Below are 17,580 nucleotides of genomic sequence, written 5' to 3'. Positions count from 1 at the left end.
GCACAAGTCAAATAAGTAAATTTGTGACACTGATCATGTGACTCTTTATAAAGATGGTCAGATTAACCCAATTGAAGCTCAAGATGCTCTTTGAATCATCTTAAAACATGGGAGAACATCATTACACTCAAATTGAAACATTAATAATATAAATTGCCATTAAAATGTGTATCAAAATGCAAAATAGAAGAGATAGTGGTCTCAGAACTTTAGACTTCATTATATGCTTGTAGAGGTTTGTATATACTGCATGTGAAAAAGTAAACATAAAACTTCCTCTTTTGGTCTATTGGTAGTCCCATTTTGCATTTCTTCTGCTAGTAAGCACGTCTTTCTCAGCCTGTCTCTCTTCCTTTCTTTGAGAAAAAAATGGTATTCATTAATTTAGGTCGCTGTTAGAATGGCAGGTAGAGTTTATTTGTTGTATATCATTGATGGAGAGGTCTCACCAGGCGCACACACACACACACACACACACACACACACACAGATGCATAAACACAATTTGCTGTAATTGACAAATGCTTTCTCAGCATGAAGATTCTTCAGTGCTGGGGCAGCAGGAGAGAGCAAATCTAGAGGAAGAGCGAATCAGGGTTATGGCTCGGGTGGATGAGCTGAAGACTCGTGTCACTGACCTGGAAGAGCAAATACAGGAATCCAGACAAGAGGTTAGACTGAATTATAAACCTACAGGCCTACACAGTGCACTTAACTTCCCTCAGTTCTGTCATAACTACATGAATGAGAGCGAGAGATGTAGAGTCGTCTTCATCACCATCTGTCATGCACAGAAACATCTTTGGTGATGCATATTAAAATCAACGTGAATACAGGATTTTGCCTGATCAGCAGAGCTGCGCTATTCATATGAACAGAGACATATGGAAGTGAACAGACTGTTGAATGTGTCGTTTTATTGGCAGGCAGAGATGGAGAGGGCATTACTGCAGGGGGAACGGAAGGCGGAGCTTGATCAAGTGGAGGCAGAGTTGGCGATCATCAATCAACTTCAGCTGAAACTGAATGAAGTGGAAAATTCGACTCAGAGGGAGAAAGAGAAGGTACTGACAACAAACACACTCTATGAAGCATGCTTCCCTGTTTCCTGATTGTTTTTTCCTGAAAAACTTTGTGGATGCATCTTTACTATCATGCTAATTTCTAATAGCTTGACGTCTAACTCTTCATTAATCTAAACGACACTGCTTACACTGCATGTTTGAGTGGGCACTTTTCTATCAGTATTTTGATAAAAGTTTATTTGGCATGAAATCTACACTATGCTCCTTATTTTCCACGGGAAGAATGGTGCGGCCATTTGTAAATTGAATGTGCAAGGCTTCCGATGTTATCCACTTTCAGTTATTTTACCTGTGCAATAACATCCCTTTATGCGGCTGATATTGCAGACTTGTATTTGTTATCATATAATTTAAATGTATTAACGTGATCATAAACATGCTGGTTTGTTGCGCAAATGGTTTTACCGTTTACTGCATTTTGTTATTCTTCTGATCACTCACATAGAGTGGCTAATGAATAGTAAATCTTTTACATTCGCAGTAAACAGCAGAGAAATCTAGGTTGCAAAACAAGGTAGATAATGCTGCAGCCACCTTGTTCTAAACCGCAATATAAAGAAGGGTTAATGTACTGTATTTAAAATAAAAAAAGTAATAATTAAATAATAATTTCAACAAATGTGTGAAAATGTGTGCGAATGTCACAAAAGATATGACAAAACACTCAAATCCTAATGCTAAACTGAGATATTTAATAGTAATACAATACTATATATGAATAGATGTATTGAGTAGTACTGACTGCTGTATAAATATTTATTCTCCCTTAGATTTAGTCTGCTGCAATATGGGCTCTGATTGCCATGGCAACCCCATATCTACAGCTCTGTTTTAACACAGCATGGTGTCTTTTCCAAGCAGTTTCCTCTTTGTTTTCACCCCTCTCCGCCATCACTGGCTCACTGCGTGTGTATTTTACCAGTGTGTATGTTACGTGTGTGTAATGTTTTTGTAGGAAAGAGCAAAAGTCTCAGCTGAGCGGGATGTCCTGGCCAGGCTGAGGGATTCGTACAGTGAGCTGAAGTGCCAGCTTCATAAATGCCCCGAATCACTGAGGGAGCACTTACAGGAACAACTGGCCAGGGTCAGTGTGTGCTTTGATACTGCCCGAGAGAGTCAATGATTATCGAACATATACAACTGCTTCACTTCAGAGAGAAGCAGGAGAAAAAAAAAAAGTAGGATTGATGGTAAATTAAAATAATTATTAGCGATTGATCTTTTTATTTCTTTTTTTTTATTAGTTCACGGAATTAGTGTTGAAATGTCATTTTGCCTCTAAATAATTTTTTGATTTTATTTTAAAATATTTAATCTAGAGTTTCATTCCTTTTGGGGGGGGGGGGGGGTTGCAAAATAATATATCACAAAGCTGTTTTGCTGTTAGCCTCTCACAACAGCCTTGTTGTGTTTCACTCATCGTTTTTAATACTAAAGCTTCAATGGTAATTCAATTAAATACGTAGCTGCAAATGAATATACTCTTAATTATCCTATGTGGATGTAATTTGTAAAAATAAAATAAAAAGGCTATTAAATAATCTTTTCTCCATTGTTCACAGTAGCATAGATGAGAGCTCTACTACAGAATTGTTGTGTGTGTGTGTGTGTGTGTGTATTAAACAGAGATGCTTGTAGTGGTCTCTTATTGCAGCTGGTATTTAAAAATAAGTCAGAACACCATAGAACAGTTATCATTACAAATTGATAGTCAAATTAATTAATAAATAAGGAGGCACCCAAATTATAATTCTGGCTCATACGACAAGCTGGCATTACAGTTCTCTAAATAATTAGAAAATTAAATAGTAAAATATGATATCAGTTGGTTTAAATTCTAAGTGTATTTATATATTTAAACTTGTATTTAAATATTATGCAGAGTATGACAAATGGATATTTAAAATGACATGTACTAAATTATTAAATGATTGACCTTTAGAAAGGGTAAATGACAGCAAGGTTAATCTCAAAATAAAGGAAATAAACATGCAAATTTGAATAACAATGTCAATATATATATAAAAAAACTCTAATGTTATGCAAAAACACATATGTTACCAATTTATTGTTTTACAAAAAAATAAAAATAAAATACATCTGAGATTAACAGAGTAGACTGATGTATCTACTCCTATGTAATCACATTTGTATGTACACAATACACACTGTGAAAAATAACCATTGGAGTATATCACCTTCCAGTATCACCAGAAATGAATGGGCAAAACACATGACATGATATAAGAGCTTTAACTGGACAGCTTGTTTCAATCTGGATCTGTACAAACTGCACAAATATTCTTTGGCGGTGAGTGTTGGCTGTGTGTCTGTGCTCCCTCTTGAGCCACAATATGCTCATGGCAGTAAAGGGTTTACACACTGACTGAACAACCATGATCGTTATGATGCACCTCTGCTCTTTTAGGCAGTGAAAATGCATGGAATTAATTTACTGTATGTCTGTCTTTGCTGTCCACTCTTGCTTAAGCGCTTTTTTTATTTTAGTTTATTTTTTACTAAATCTCACTAATTCACTGATATGGTAATGAACTGAGTGAATTGCCTCTGTCTTCTGCATCTTTGTACACTTTAATCAGTAAGCATCAAATAGAGGACCTTTATTAAATGTTTTTTTAGGAGATACATTAAAACATTTTTTTTTTTTTAAGTGTTCCATACAGCAAATGTTGTTTGGCAGACAGAGTGATCTTCTTCAGCATGTCATTGAGGAACATTTGTCTGTCTGCTTGTTTGTTTCTCCCATCTGTTCGTCTGCCTCTGTCTTTCCATCTGTGCATGTGTGTGTCTATAGAAGGTGGAGGCACTGGAGTCGGCCACTAAGCGCTTTGAGGATTTGGAGTTCCGCCAGTTGGAGCGAGAGAGTGGCATTGAGGAGGAGAAGGAGACGGTCAGCAGGCAGCTGTTGCAAGAGAAGGCAGAGTATCACCAGAGTGTGGCCAAAAGGAAGGTAATGATACTGATCTCAGGTCAGGTCTATTAAAGTACTCAAAGTCTGTGTTGAGTGGCTGATATTGTATTGGACTGGAATAACATACAACCACAATCACCTTTGAAACATTTCTCTTGGTTATGTAGGAGAAAATGGCAGCTCTGGAGATCCAGGCTAAACAGCTTGGACTTCAGGCAGCTCAGGACTGTGAAAAGATGGCCAAAGATCGAACCCTGGCACTACAGATGCTCCAGAAGGTAGAGAATTTTTTTACATTTCTATCTACACTTCACACAAAGTGTCTTTTACACACAAAAAGATACAAATATTATAACTTGATACTGGTTATACAGGTAATATACTATTAAAGGTTGAATACAGGTCAAAGGGGACATAACACACAGAGTTTCTGCCAATCTCATTTTAATCTTATAAATATTGAGTAGTATTGCATCCTTCATATCTCTGAAGTATCTTCAGTTTTATCAGATTTATAAAAAACATATACAGCTGTACCGTTTCTCTCCGAAAACTGGATGCATGCTGTGGGCTGAGCTAAAGAGTCACAAGCATGTGTGGCTTTTGTGTAGCAATCGTCTGCAAGGGGCAGATCGACATAAATAAAACAGGAACAAACACTTTGACTATATTGACTATATTGAATCCTGTGCAGCACTGCTGATGACTGTTGATGGGCATGCTCTTGCTCTGTTTGCTCTTCCTGGAGAAAATTGCCCATACAAGGAATTCCACCCTTTATGACATCATACAGGGTCATACTTGAGAAAAAAAAAAAAAAAAAAACTCTCCCAAACTTATATAAACCCTGAAGGGGTGTCTTCGGCACAGGAATACAGAGTCATATGTTCAACTTGTTTTTTTTTTTTTTTTAGTATACAATAGGAATTAACTCATAGACTTCAAAGTTGGCATGATATTAATATTCCCCCTATCTATTTTGTAAACTCTTGTTAATGATAATCTAATTGTGAATGATTATCCCGTGTATATGTTTCTTTTCTTTTTTTAAAACTTTGTAATGATTAATAAAAATTAAATTCTTCCAATGAAATGTCGACTTCTCTCTGGTGACTTATGCTGGACTTCTCCAATGATTTTGTCCGCTTAAACCCTGCCTCTCCACAACTGACTTTAAGTGTGCATTATGTTTGAGTGGAATGGCCACATTCATAATCCATTTAACAGAATTATGGAATTGAGAAATAAGAGAAATGGATTTTATGGAATAAAAGATTTGTCACTTTTTCCATTACACTGTGACTTTCACTAGTCTTATCAAAATCATATGGCAACAAAATGTTTATGCCATTTTAGTGTGAAAAAATTGGTTACTTTTTGGTGTAACAGTGTTAATTTAGCAAAAGACATCGTGATACAACTTCAATTTTAGCTTTAGTGTCAATAGTGTCCTTCTGCTCCATTTAGTTTGGTGTCGATTCAGTGGAGCTTCATTAGCATGACAATGCAACCCCATAAAAACCGTAACACTAAAAACTATTTTAAAAATGACTGAAACCTTGAATATTCCTTTAATGGTGAATTTGACCGTGTTTAATTTTTCTCTTCAAGGAAAGGGAGAGACTGTCTCTCTTGGAGAAGAGATACCAGAGCCTGACTGGTGGAAAGACTTTCTCCAAGCCTGCCAGCATGAAGGAGGTAAGAGCATTCAACATCCAAATGGGTAACTGGCCTGTTTTTAGTTGGCAAGCAAACTACTTTTTTACACTAAGCTGGTGAACAGGCTGTATACAGATGCCTTGTGATCTAAACTAAAATTATTATAATTCACAAGATATTTGTGCTGTTTCTCAGTATTAAGTGCATTGGTTTGAACGTACGTTGTGTACATCCTGATGGTGGTGTCCGTGGGGAAACACTCAACTCCCGCTTAGCAGTCATGAGCACGTTTTTTCTGGGTTATCGCCATCGGTGATAAGCTTCATGTTGATGCCTCTTTGATCAGCCATTAAATATGTAGAGGGAATTTGAAGAAGTTTGATAAGACAAATAATGATATAAAAATGTTCTTTGGCATGGTTTGTGCAACACTCTGTGCAGTGGTGTCTGACTTCAGTGTTTATATTCAAAACAGGAAGTTCTTTACATCAGTGAACCTGACCTTTTAGATGAACTCCCTACCCAAAATTCTCTGCTCCCCTCGACTTGTTGTCAAAGATCCACCCCTCAGATATATTCTAACAGGCCACAGGAGGTAAAAGCATGACCACAGGACAACTCTGATGGATGTAAAAACTAACAAAACCATTACGTCATTCACACTTACATGCTTGTGGAGTTCAGTTATTTCACTCTTCTTAAGGAACGTGTTTCTGTGTGGCCGATGAGTAGGGATGGGAACTGTAATGAATTTAATGATTATGGTTCCTTAATGGTCCCACTAACGATTTTGTCATTGTTAGTGCTAAAAGAAATGGAGTTTCATTACCAAATGATAAGATGGTTTCGATAATACCAGCAATAGTACTAAACTAAATTTAATTCATTTATTTTTGTGAAATACTTCTGACACAATGTCTAGTTTTGGTCTACCTACAGTTATATGAACAGTCAGTATTTGTAATGTGCTTGATTCATAAAAATGAATGACTTAGAGTTGTTTGTTTAGCGCTTTCAGATAAGTAGTAGTGTTTTGGCATCTTTGAATAAGTATTGCTGAAAATATATTCCACCCACATGCATGTGTAAAACCCATTAGTGGAACATAATGAAAGTTTTATATATTAAAGCTGCCTTAAAGCTGCAGTAGGGAACTTTTGACGCTCTAGCGGTTAATAAACAGAACTGCTTGCGAAGAACATCGTAGCCGGAACTACTTCTTTCTGTTTATGTCTATGAAGAATCACAAAGGTACTGGGTTACTCCGCCGCGGTGCCCCCGAAGCAATCTAAAATAGTCCGAATATAAACACTTATTATAGGTGCACCCTAGTGATTCAGGACAAGCCACAAACACGGTTTGGAAAATGGATTCATGTTGTACTCGCTTATTATGTTCATTTTTCTACATTTTGAACACAAACAAAGTTACGGACCGCAGCTCTGATTGGTTGATTTCTTACCGGGAGCGCATGACTTTCTGCAAATGGCAATAGGACCACTGGGAGGAGTCAGAGGAGCTTGATTTTTTCCACAGATTATCTGTCTCATATTCTACTGTCAGGACATAATGACAGGTTTAATAAATATGTAAAAAATATTTTTTTACAAAAGTTCCCTACAGCACCTTTAAATAATAATCAGTTCTTGGTTCCCAACCCTACTGATGTGTATAATTTTTATTGTAAAAAAAATAAATTAGTATGTACTGATAAGTAGTATTGATTTGTATATTTGATTGATTTGGAAATAATTATTCTATGCTCACCAATGTGCTGTAATTATTTGATCAAATATATAGCAAACCAATAATATTGTGACATATTATGATAGTTCAAAATAACTGTCTTTCCCCAGTCTTTAGTGTCACATGATCTTTCAGAAATCATTCTAATGTGCTCATTTGGCGCTAAAGATAACAATTCATATTATTATCATTGTTGCAAAAAAAAAATTATCATAGTTGTAAAAAAAAAGAAAAAACAGCATTTATTTGAGATATACATTTTTGTAGTAATTCCACATTGAACCAGTTTCATGCATTCTCAATGAAAAAAAAAATCTTAACTGACCCCAAACTTTTGAATGGTAGTGTAAATAGACAAATGGGTGGTCACTGTAGTTTGCATATATTATTTGAGTCTTTTTGAGCATTCATCAGTTGTACTGGCCACAGTTGCAGTTACAAACAGTTACTGCCTGGGCTATGGTGGACATTGCCATTCTGTATCGCACATGCTGCATGTTTTGATGTGTTGGGAGTAAGCATACTTTTTCCAGTAGATGTTCTTGATGTGTCGTTTGAGATATGAACTGATGTCCTTTGTGGATGTGTGCGTGGATGGATGAATGTGTGTGCTCAGGAGTACCTCAAACTCTCAGATGTCTATAAGATGTATGGGAACGGATGTATCCCCGCCCAGACTGCCTTCCCTAACGCTCTTTGTCTACCGCTGGCTGTAACATCAGACACACCTCGTGAGGTATGACTCCTCCACTCACGCTTTCATCCGTGACACAATCTTTTTCCTTGCCTCACCACCTCCCGTTTCTCTTTCCTATGCCATTTATTCCTAGTTTGTGGCTTTTCTTTTTACGATGCTGTCAGAATAACGAACTGACTGTCTTCTCTTGAAACTGTTGTTTTTCATATCTTCCCAACTCTCTTTCCAGCTGTCTTTGTTGTTGTTGTATCAGCCTTTGCAATGCCAGCTTTATGCTTCTCTATACCTAAAATGCCCTCATTACATTTTTTTTGTGTGTGTGTGATGGTTTGATTGTATAAAGGAGTATGTGACAGTCAGTCAGTTGAACCAGCTTTTCGGGATGCCCAAAGTTGACCCCTCTCCCACATCTTCAGTCCAGTCATTCCAAGCTATTGTGGCTGACCCTGTCCACTCCAGCCACACATCCCAGTGTGGCTCCTCGCAGTCACTTCCTGTTGAGGTGTGTATTTCCTGTTGTCGCGGTGTTCATCATTTTATTGAACATAGCTTGTGTCGATCTGGCTTGTTCTTTTTGAATATTTCAATAATCTGGGATTCCAGGCTTTTTAGTTTTGTGGTTTTATGAGATCCACTTTAAATTTTCTGATCTAAATACCACTCCATACTTTCTATGCATGTATCTCTTCTTTCCTTGCTGTATTTTCCCTCTCTTTTTCTCATCCATCCTGCCTTTACCTGGACTGCACTTCAGAGCCAGCCTGCATGGATTAGGCCTTCGATCCCCAGGTTAGATTCAGAGCGCTGGTACCAGGAGATTATGGCAGCTGGGGAGCCCAGTCATGCCTCTCCTCCCCCTCTGCCAGCTAAGTGTATCTCCTCACGCAAACCTATGCAGGTAAACTCGCATCTTTTGTCTTTCTCTTCTGCTTGCATCCTTAATCTTTTATCTGTCCTTAGTGTATGTTGTGTTTTGAAAAAAAGCCACTTTTTTATATATAAAATGACATGAAAAGCAGTACTTTTACGTCAAGCACTTGAGGTTCGGTCTTTGTTGCTGGTTTTGGGTGCTTTTGGTGTGGTCTACTTTCTTATAGTGGGGGCAAGTTACCATAGTTGTCAATTTGGGTGGATAGTATGAATAAATGAGGGATGAATAACACTGAGATGTTTTGTTGTCAGATCTATAAGCGTGATGGTGAGAAAGAAAGAAATAGTAGTTGAATTTAGATAGGTAGATCTTATGTTTTCTTTTACATCTTCAGAGTCTCCCAGATCTGTCTCCTGCTTATTTGGACTTAGACTCCAAGAGACAATCGGATCAGCAGGGCAGAGGTAGCCCATCACTTATTATTATTAGTTTGTAAACAGTTTGTGTTGAGTAATTCAAGTTGCATCACCATGATCTTCTCTGGATGTATTTTTCTAGGGCTCTATACATGTGATGATTCCAGAATCAGGCCTACGGATCCTAAACAGAGTAACTGGGGGGCACCACAGGACTCTCACTACCATTTCCCACCTTCAGGTGCTCCCATGGTACACTACTCCATTCTGCACCACCACGCACCCCCAGCTGGAGAGTCAACGTATGACACTCTGAGTTTAGAGAGCTCTGACAGCGTGGAGACCAGCGTATCTACCGGCAACAACTCCGCCTGTTCACCTGAAAGGTGAGGCACAGTTGTCAAGGGAACCCTTCGTTCTGCTTCCATTCTCCTGACAACGGGTCACGCTGCCCAATTTCCCCGTAAATGTTTTTGTTTTTAACCCTTTCCCAGAATTTAGTCCCTGAGTTGTTTCCTTGACAATACATAAATCAATACAAATAGACATGCTATTCTTCTCATCTTCAAAGTTTGGTCTTGTCACGAGGCAGAACGAGCACAGAATGTCATTTTAAAGTATGCCCTCCATTGAGCCAGGGAGGCTTCAGCTGTTTTGTCAGATGCTGTCAGTGTTTTGGCCTACTCTTCAGCATTGATAGTCTGGACAAGAATCTTTGACCACAAATTCTTACATTTCGGTTAGATGTTTCCGCAGTTTTAAACTCCTACAGCACCTCCTCGCCCTCAATCAACATTTTGATTTGAGCTGGTAAAGGAGCCCCATCGAAAAAGCATGTAGGTCCTCACTTAAAAATGAAACAGTTAACATCATATACTCCTGACCCTGCAGGAAGGAGCATGATACACATGATTTTTATTATTTATTCATTTTTACCAGTGCCAAAAATTTGGTTGCATATGGCTTAGGCAAGATAAAACATCACCAAGATAAAATAAATAAGTAAAAGCAAATTATTTTTAGCATCTTGCTACTGATCAAGGTGTAGTTTTTAAAAAGTCATATTTAGACATTTGACCAAATGCAAATATGTGTATAAATGATTTCTGCAGTTTTAACCAAACAAACTGGGCTACATTAAATACACAATTCTGTTCAAAAAGGATAGTAAACACTTCTAAACAGATAGAAAAAAATCAAACAAATGCTGTACTCCCTATTCATCGAAAAAATCTATCACAATTTTCACAAACATATTAAGCAGCACTGTGTATGTTGAAGGCAGAAATAATCTGTCTAGAGTGAGCACGTCTTCAGCCAATGAAAGCACCACAGCAACAGTATCAGTATCCGTTTCTCCCTTAGCAGCAATGGGCAGACAGGACTGAGGCTGGAGGAGATGGAAAAGATGTTGAAGGAGGCCCAGCAGGAGAAAGCTAGACTGGTGGAGAGCCGAGTGAGTACCATTAATCTTTAATTGTCTAGTAAATATCTCCCTGTCTCTCATATAAAAGAGATATTTTTCGTGAAATTTAAAAAGGAAGCCCCTGGTCCCTTTGGCATTACTGCATTAAAGACAGTTTCTTTCCTACAAAGAGCAATAGACATGAAAGGCTGGATCTTAACAAGCTCTCCGACAGTAATACTCACTTAGACAATGTGTTCCTGAATTATTTTTTATGCATCCCCAGTCTTTCCGCACTGGGTGTTTTATGTATTTGTATGCATTTCCCCCCCTATAACCTATTAAATCTTCTCACAGTAGATTTGAAGCCCCTCTGTGTCTTAATCTGTCTGTCTTTTATTTTTTTTTCAGGAGAGGGAAGTCCAGGCACGAAAGCAGCTGCTGGAGGCTGAGAGAAGGCGGCGAGAGGAGATGGAGAGGAGGCTACAAGATGAGACTGCGCACAGGCAGAGACTTGTGGAGGAAGAGGTCAAGCTGAGAGAGAAACAGTGTTCCCAGGTCAGTACTCTGCTGAACACCTCAACAAACTGCTCTCAGATCAGAGGTACAGATAGTTGCCCAGTCTTTTATTAGGTAGACATAAAATCCTCACATTTTCCATTAAGGTACAAGGGACAGTACATAAGGCTTGCATTAATAAGTCATTCATAAATATTAATAATCATAATGGTTGATTGAGCAGTAGTTCGTGTACATTCATATGTAAATGTAAATGAATGTATATTTTGGTCAGTGGTGTGATGCTAAGGTTATTCAAAAATACATCGAAAATATAATTCAAACTAAGAAATTACTTGAATACACCTCTTATAAGTATTTTATTGTTCTTATTATATTTATGTTTTTATATTATTTAATTGACACTATTATTTTATATATATATATATATATATATATATATATATATATATATATATATATATATATATATATATTTATGAGTTTAGGTGTAACTAATTGTCCAGCAAAAAAAAAAAAAAATCTTTAAAAGGCTTCATGAAAAGAAATGTTGGCATAAGTAGTGTGGCATTTTATTATTATATTTAAAAAAAAGCAAGGAAGCAGTAGTATTTACAGTACCTTTCTGTCAAATCTAAATCAGTGTGGTCTAAACAACCTGCAGAAACCCGAAAAATAGAGAGGACCCTTTTAGTTTATTACATTTCTAACTAGTTGTATAAACATCAACTGAAATATTTAGCATAATATAATGTGTATATAAAATGTAACACCATGTTAACACACACACACCGTCTCACTGTCTGCATACAACTCTGAACACAGCAGTGTTTTTCTCCGGTGCTGCTCCGAGGTCAGCCAGTGTTTTGAGTTGCTCTTTAAAAGACTTCATGAGCTCACTGGCTCAGCTCGACTGGGCCAGACGGGAGCAGCTCCGCACAGCAGGTGGATGAGAGGAGACATGCCGACAGATGGTGAGAGGAAGACAGCAGAAAGAAGATAAGATGGGAGGAAGAGGAGGGGTGTGAGACAGAGGCAAGGAAGGGCAGGGCAGTAGGACACCAATGTTTTAAACACCGATGACATAACCAAAACAATGGAATCAACCTGTGTATTTTTCACTTCTGTATGAACTGCAGACACTTATTGTGTCACATTTTCTCTTCTTAAATGTAAACACAGCATCAAAATGATCATGTAATATTTCCATCGAATGTATTGTTTTTATGTGGACCTGAACAAGTCGATTTTATGGAAATATTTGAGACAGTAGCTAATATGAGCGCTGCCCTCCTCAGGCTCGGCCAATGACACGCTATCTGCCTATTCGAAAAGAGGAGTTTGACCTGCGTTCTCATGTGGAGTCATCAGGCCACTGCGTGGACACATGTGCATATGTCATTGTTACAGAGAAAATGTGCAAAGGCCATCTTGTGAAGATGGGCGGCAAGATCAAATCCTGGAAAAAACGCTGGTTTGTCTTTGATCGACTTAAAAGGACCTTCTCTTATTACATAGGTAAGATCATTTTTATATTTATTCATGATTAAATTAGCAAATAGTAGTAATTTTTTTTGTTAGTTTTTTTTTTTTTACTTTTTGGGGGGGGGGGGGGTTTCTTTAAATGTGTAATGCATTTGTTTATTATTCAATGTAGTTTTCAATGTGTAATTATAAAACAAATATTTTTTCTGACAAATTGATAGTGTATTGGATTTAATGCACTATATACATTTTCTGCTTTTGCTTAGTATAATTAAAAATTAAAAAAAGAAAAAGAGATGAAATAAGACGGTTAACCAAACAAACAAACTAAAAGCAATCCTACGGCAAGTTCTTGTGAAATGTTTCATCTCAGTTCGCTCGATTTCCGATGATCCCGTCTTTCTTTCAGATGTTCTCTTTCTCACATAGGCTTTGCTCATGTGTGTAAGCCTTTTCACCCCCTCACTCCCCATGTTAGTGGTGGTGATGATGATGGTGGTGATGATGAAGATGATGAAATAAATGGCAATGCTTTCTCTTGCCCAGCGTTTGTGAGGGATGGGGTGTAGATTTACCCCTGGCTCAGTTCTGAGTAACAATACTGCACTTACAACTCTACAAAAAACATAAAACAAAAACAATTTATCCCATTACTAAGCAGATTTGTGTAACGAATAGTGGTGAGCCCCAAAAAGAAACTGTTCAAAGGGGAAAGTAATTAATCTTCTGTGTCGGCAGTTGTGAGGGGGCTCACTGGAGGCTGACAACACACTGGTTTCAAATCATCTGCATGATAGAATCAATCTGAAGAGAGCTGTTAATTTGCGCTAAGTTTTGATAAAGGAAGTCTGTCAGAGAAGCTTCAGTGGGTGGCAGACGGTGTTAAATTGAGACAGACAATGCTTTTAGGTGAATCGCTCTGTGCACTAGAATTCACTTCAACTATGTGCTAGCTCAATTTTTTAAAAATGTTTTCCTTTTTTTATTCCAGTATCTCAGAATAAAAGATATTACAAATATATATTTTTTAAAAGCTATTACTGAAATGTATAACGAATGTATTGTGTAATGCAAGTAAACTCCAAATAGAAACTGGCGAATGCAATCTGTTCCTAATAATAAATCTTTTTTCTTTTCTTTTTCTCCAAAGATTCTATTACCAGAATTCTCCTTTTCCTTACTTTTCCTCATGGTTTTTATTCCTCAGATAAACACGAGACCAAACTGAAAGGTGTCATCTACTTCCAAGCCATAGAAGAGGTGTATTACGATCACCTGCGCAGCGCAACTAAGGTAATGAGTGAACCGATGTTGTGCTTTCTCAACACCTCCTGTTTACTGTCAGCGTCAACAAATCAAGCTCCATACCACTCACACTACAGCACCAACTTTAGTGAGCACACAGTGAAAGTTTAAACAGACAGCCGTCTTTTTATAAAGAGAATTTCTTACAGCAGAAGGCAAAAGAGATCAAAGGCGGCTTCATGTTCATGTACATTTCGTCATGCTTTCCTTTTTCACTTCAGCGACATGCCTTTTATCGCCTGCCCTGCTGTTCTCCGTCTCCTCACACTTTAAAGCACACTTTGTCTTTTTTCTGTTCTTACAGAGTCCGAATCCTTCGCTAACCTTCTGTGTGAAGACTCATGATCGACTTTATTTCATGGTGGCACCATCCCCAGAAGCCATGCGTATTTGGATGGATGTCATAGTAACAGGAGCCGAGGGCTACACGCAGTTTATGACCTGAGGGAGAGGGGATGCCATTCTGCCTGCCATGATCTGAGAGCAGACAGGACTCATTTAACAGGACGTGGAACATTATGCAAAATGATGTGTAAAAAACTTCAGCCAGCGCTGACTAATTTCTTTGTCATCGCGACTAGAGAAGAACTGGATGCAGGCTGGACTGATGACGATGTATTATTGTGCAACTGTTGGTCAGATTTTATGTCACTAAAAAGAGAATTGAAAAATATATGTATTATATATAGATTGAAAGAGTGGAAGGGAGAATGTTTATCCCTGTACTATTATATTAAAGACAGGAGACAGTGACAGGGCTTACAGCATTGGCATTTCAAATCAATCATATGCTCAGTACTTTTATATACAGTATATATATATATATATATATATATATATATATATATATATATATATATATAGTTTCATGATGCCAATCTTTAGATATATCAGTGTATTAGCAACAATTATCTTTACTTTCAGTTATTTAGGTGCAGTTACATGGTTTCAATGAGATTAAATTTAATAGCATGTGATAGCAGTCATAATCTCCTTTTAGGTGGAAAGGCAGCATTCACATTTTGTAATGCTATGAAATATATTTACTGCAATTAATGTGTTGTCTGTGTCGTGTATATATATATATATATATATATATATATACAGTGGGGATCGAAAGTTTGGGCACCCTTTGCAGAATCTGTGAAAATATGAGTGATTTAAAAAAAATAAGAGAGATCATACTAAATGCATGTTATATTTTATTTAGTACTGTCCTGAGTAAGATATTGTACATAAAAGATATTAACATTTAGTCCACAAGACAAAAAAAAATGCTGAAATTATTAAAATAACCCCATTCAAAAGTTTGGGAACCCTTGGTTCTTAATACTCTGTGTGGTCACCTGATGATCCTCGACTGTCTTTCTGTTTTGTGACTTTTGAACATGATGAAGATGGCCAAATTTGTCTTATTTTGTTGAAATATAATTTTTTTTCCATTTAGTTCTGCCCTTCGTAAGCAACAGAAGATACTTGTATGTTTCCCGGAACACAAATAAAGTACAATTTACCTTGATCTTCAAATTCCAAAAGTTTTCACCCCCAGCTCTTAATGCATCTTGTTTCCTTCTGGAGCATCAGTGAATGTTTGAATCTTTTTAAATAGTTGTATTTGAGTCCCTCAAATGTCCTCAGTCTGAAAAGATGTATCTCAAAATCATACAGTCACTGCTGGAAAGGGTTCAAATATGCAAAGATGCTGGAAAACTGAAGAATCTGCAGGACCTTAAAGATTTTTCTGAAGAACGCTGCTCAGTTTAACTGTTCAGAACAAACAAGGGACTCATGCACAACCATCACAAAACAGAAAGACAGTCGAGGATCATCAGGTAACAGAAAAGAGTATTAAGAACCAAGGGTTCCCAAACTTTTGAGTGGGGTTATTTTAATAATTTCAGCAATTGTTTTGTCTTGTGGACTAAATGTTAATATCTTTTATGTACAATATCCTACTCAGGACTGTACTAAATAAAAAATAACATGCATTTAGTATGATCTCTCTTATTTTTTGAAAATTACTCATATTTTCACAGATTCTGCAAGGGGTGCCCAAACTTTCGATCCCCACTGTGTATATATATATATATATATATATATATATATATATATATATATATATATATATATATATATATATATATATATATATATATATATATATAATGTTTTTTGCTGCAAAGATTATTAAACAAATGGCTCAGGTGCTCAGATATGTAGCTAAAAACTGTATGCCTGTTTCCTGATTTGTAACTTTATCATACAAGATTATTTGGCGGGGGACCATTGCAGTAAATATTTTTGTTTTCAAGATCATGGTACTTTTGTACAGACAGGTTTAGTTTTGCCAAAGCTTCACTCATGTTGATATGTGTACTCTGACTTGCACATCTTTTATTTCAGGGTTTTAAAATGTGCCATTATGATTTATAATCCGATATTTTGTGTATTGTGCTATTCAGATTATTGATATCCTCTTGAACATCCTCTAAGTTAATAAGAAGAAGAGTGTGAACTTTTGATAATTCAGTGTTATAACAGTAATAATGTATTTCTAAATATCTTTTTTCATTTGACAGAAACAAGAAGCATTTACTCTGAGGCAAATAAAAAAAAGTCTTTCAAAAGTTATGGTTTTCTTTTGCTCATACAGAGGAAATCAGAGCAAGCTGTCACACCTTTTAACTCCAATGAATATTTTTCAGGTACTGATTTTTTTTAAGTACATTTTTGCATAGACACAAACTCTAAAGTCTTGACTGTTAAATGTATGGCCATGTCTACCATTTTTTCCAAGCTCATTGAATGCAAGTAGGGCAAAATGTAAACAACTTTTACAAAACAATAAATGAAAATGCAAAAGGGAAAAGATAACATAAAAAATAATAATAATAATAATTGGTTTAGGACAACATATATTGTAATTATTAAATTGTACTGAACTAAATTGACTTCCAAGCAGATGTAACTACATTTCTTTCTTTTTTTTTTTTCATTTTAAAAAATGGTTTGGATAATTCATCAACATTTTGAACTCAATGTTATATAATCGTATTGGTATAACCACCGTGATGGATGCATTTAAATGATTCACAAAATAAGATAATCTCACTATATCTTGTACCTAAACTTATGATATCACTCATATTGCACAAACCATTAGGCCATAGCCAGTGCCACATTTGCCTAACGGACGAAAAAAATGACACCAGGAGGTCAGTTCCTCAATCCGCATGCATGTAGCCTACTTTCAGTAATGTGAGGGTTCAGTTACAAATGACTCCTCGCTGTAACTGCAGAACACACTTAAACCAGGCATCAGATACAACTGTATCTATGGACGGGGAATTTCCCAAGACAGTCCCGCAGCATAAACAAAGTTTAAAGATGGAAAAAAAAGTGAACTGAACTCGCGTTTGCAAGCGGTTGGTTTTCCCCGTGAGTCCGGTAGAGGGCGCCA

The 17,580-nt window shown here is 36.8% G+C and overlaps 1 protein-coding gene across 9 annotated transcripts in view; it reads left to right on the top strand.

Annotated features, from left to right (window-relative positions):
- The window catches only part of LOC113074515 (pleckstrin homology-like domain family B member 1), a 37,867-nt gene extending 22,620 nt beyond the window's left edge, over positions 1-15,247 (top strand). For 2 of the 9 annotated variants that reach the window (XM_026247371.1, XM_026247412.1), the window contains 17 exons: positions 534-671; positions 927-1,064; positions 2,041-2,169; positions 3,901-4,056; positions 4,185-4,295; positions 5,629-5,715; positions 6,152-6,271; positions 8,039-8,158; positions 8,463-8,621; positions 8,874-9,017; positions 9,385-9,454; positions 9,549-9,792; positions 10,772-10,862; positions 11,223-11,369; positions 12,629-12,848; positions 14,023-14,108; positions 14,425-14,565. In XM_026247371.1, the coding sequence (XP_026103156.1) occupies positions 534-671; positions 927-1,064; positions 2,041-2,169; positions 3,901-4,056; positions 4,185-4,295; positions 5,629-5,715; positions 6,152-6,271; positions 8,039-8,158; positions 8,463-8,621; positions 8,874-9,017; positions 9,385-9,454; positions 9,549-9,792; positions 10,772-10,862; positions 11,223-11,369; positions 12,629-12,848; positions 14,023-14,108; positions 14,425-14,565 (2,301 nt within the window). Of the gene's footprint in view, positions 1-533; positions 672-926; positions 1,065-2,040; positions 2,170-3,900; positions 4,057-4,184; positions 4,296-5,628; positions 5,716-6,151; positions 6,272-8,038; positions 8,159-8,462; positions 8,622-8,873; positions 9,018-9,384; positions 9,455-9,548; positions 9,793-10,771; positions 10,863-11,222; positions 11,370-12,628; positions 12,849-14,022; positions 14,109-14,424 lie in introns of all 9 variants that reach the window. The other 7 variants (XM_026247359.1, XM_026247363.1, XM_026247388.1 and 4 more) reach the window with 7 other exon arrangements.
- Positions 15,248-17,580: the final 2,333 nt, after the last annotated feature.

The sequence above is a fragment of the Carassius auratus genome, chromosome 5 (genome assembly GCF_003368295.1).
Source record: "Carassius auratus strain Wakin chromosome 5, ASM336829v1, whole genome shotgun sequence".
Taxonomy (NCBI): domain Eukaryota; kingdom Metazoa; phylum Chordata; class Actinopteri; order Cypriniformes; family Cyprinidae; genus Carassius; species Carassius auratus.
Note: the sequence above shows the minus strand (reverse complement) of the source record. Positions and strands in the feature narration are given on the sequence as shown.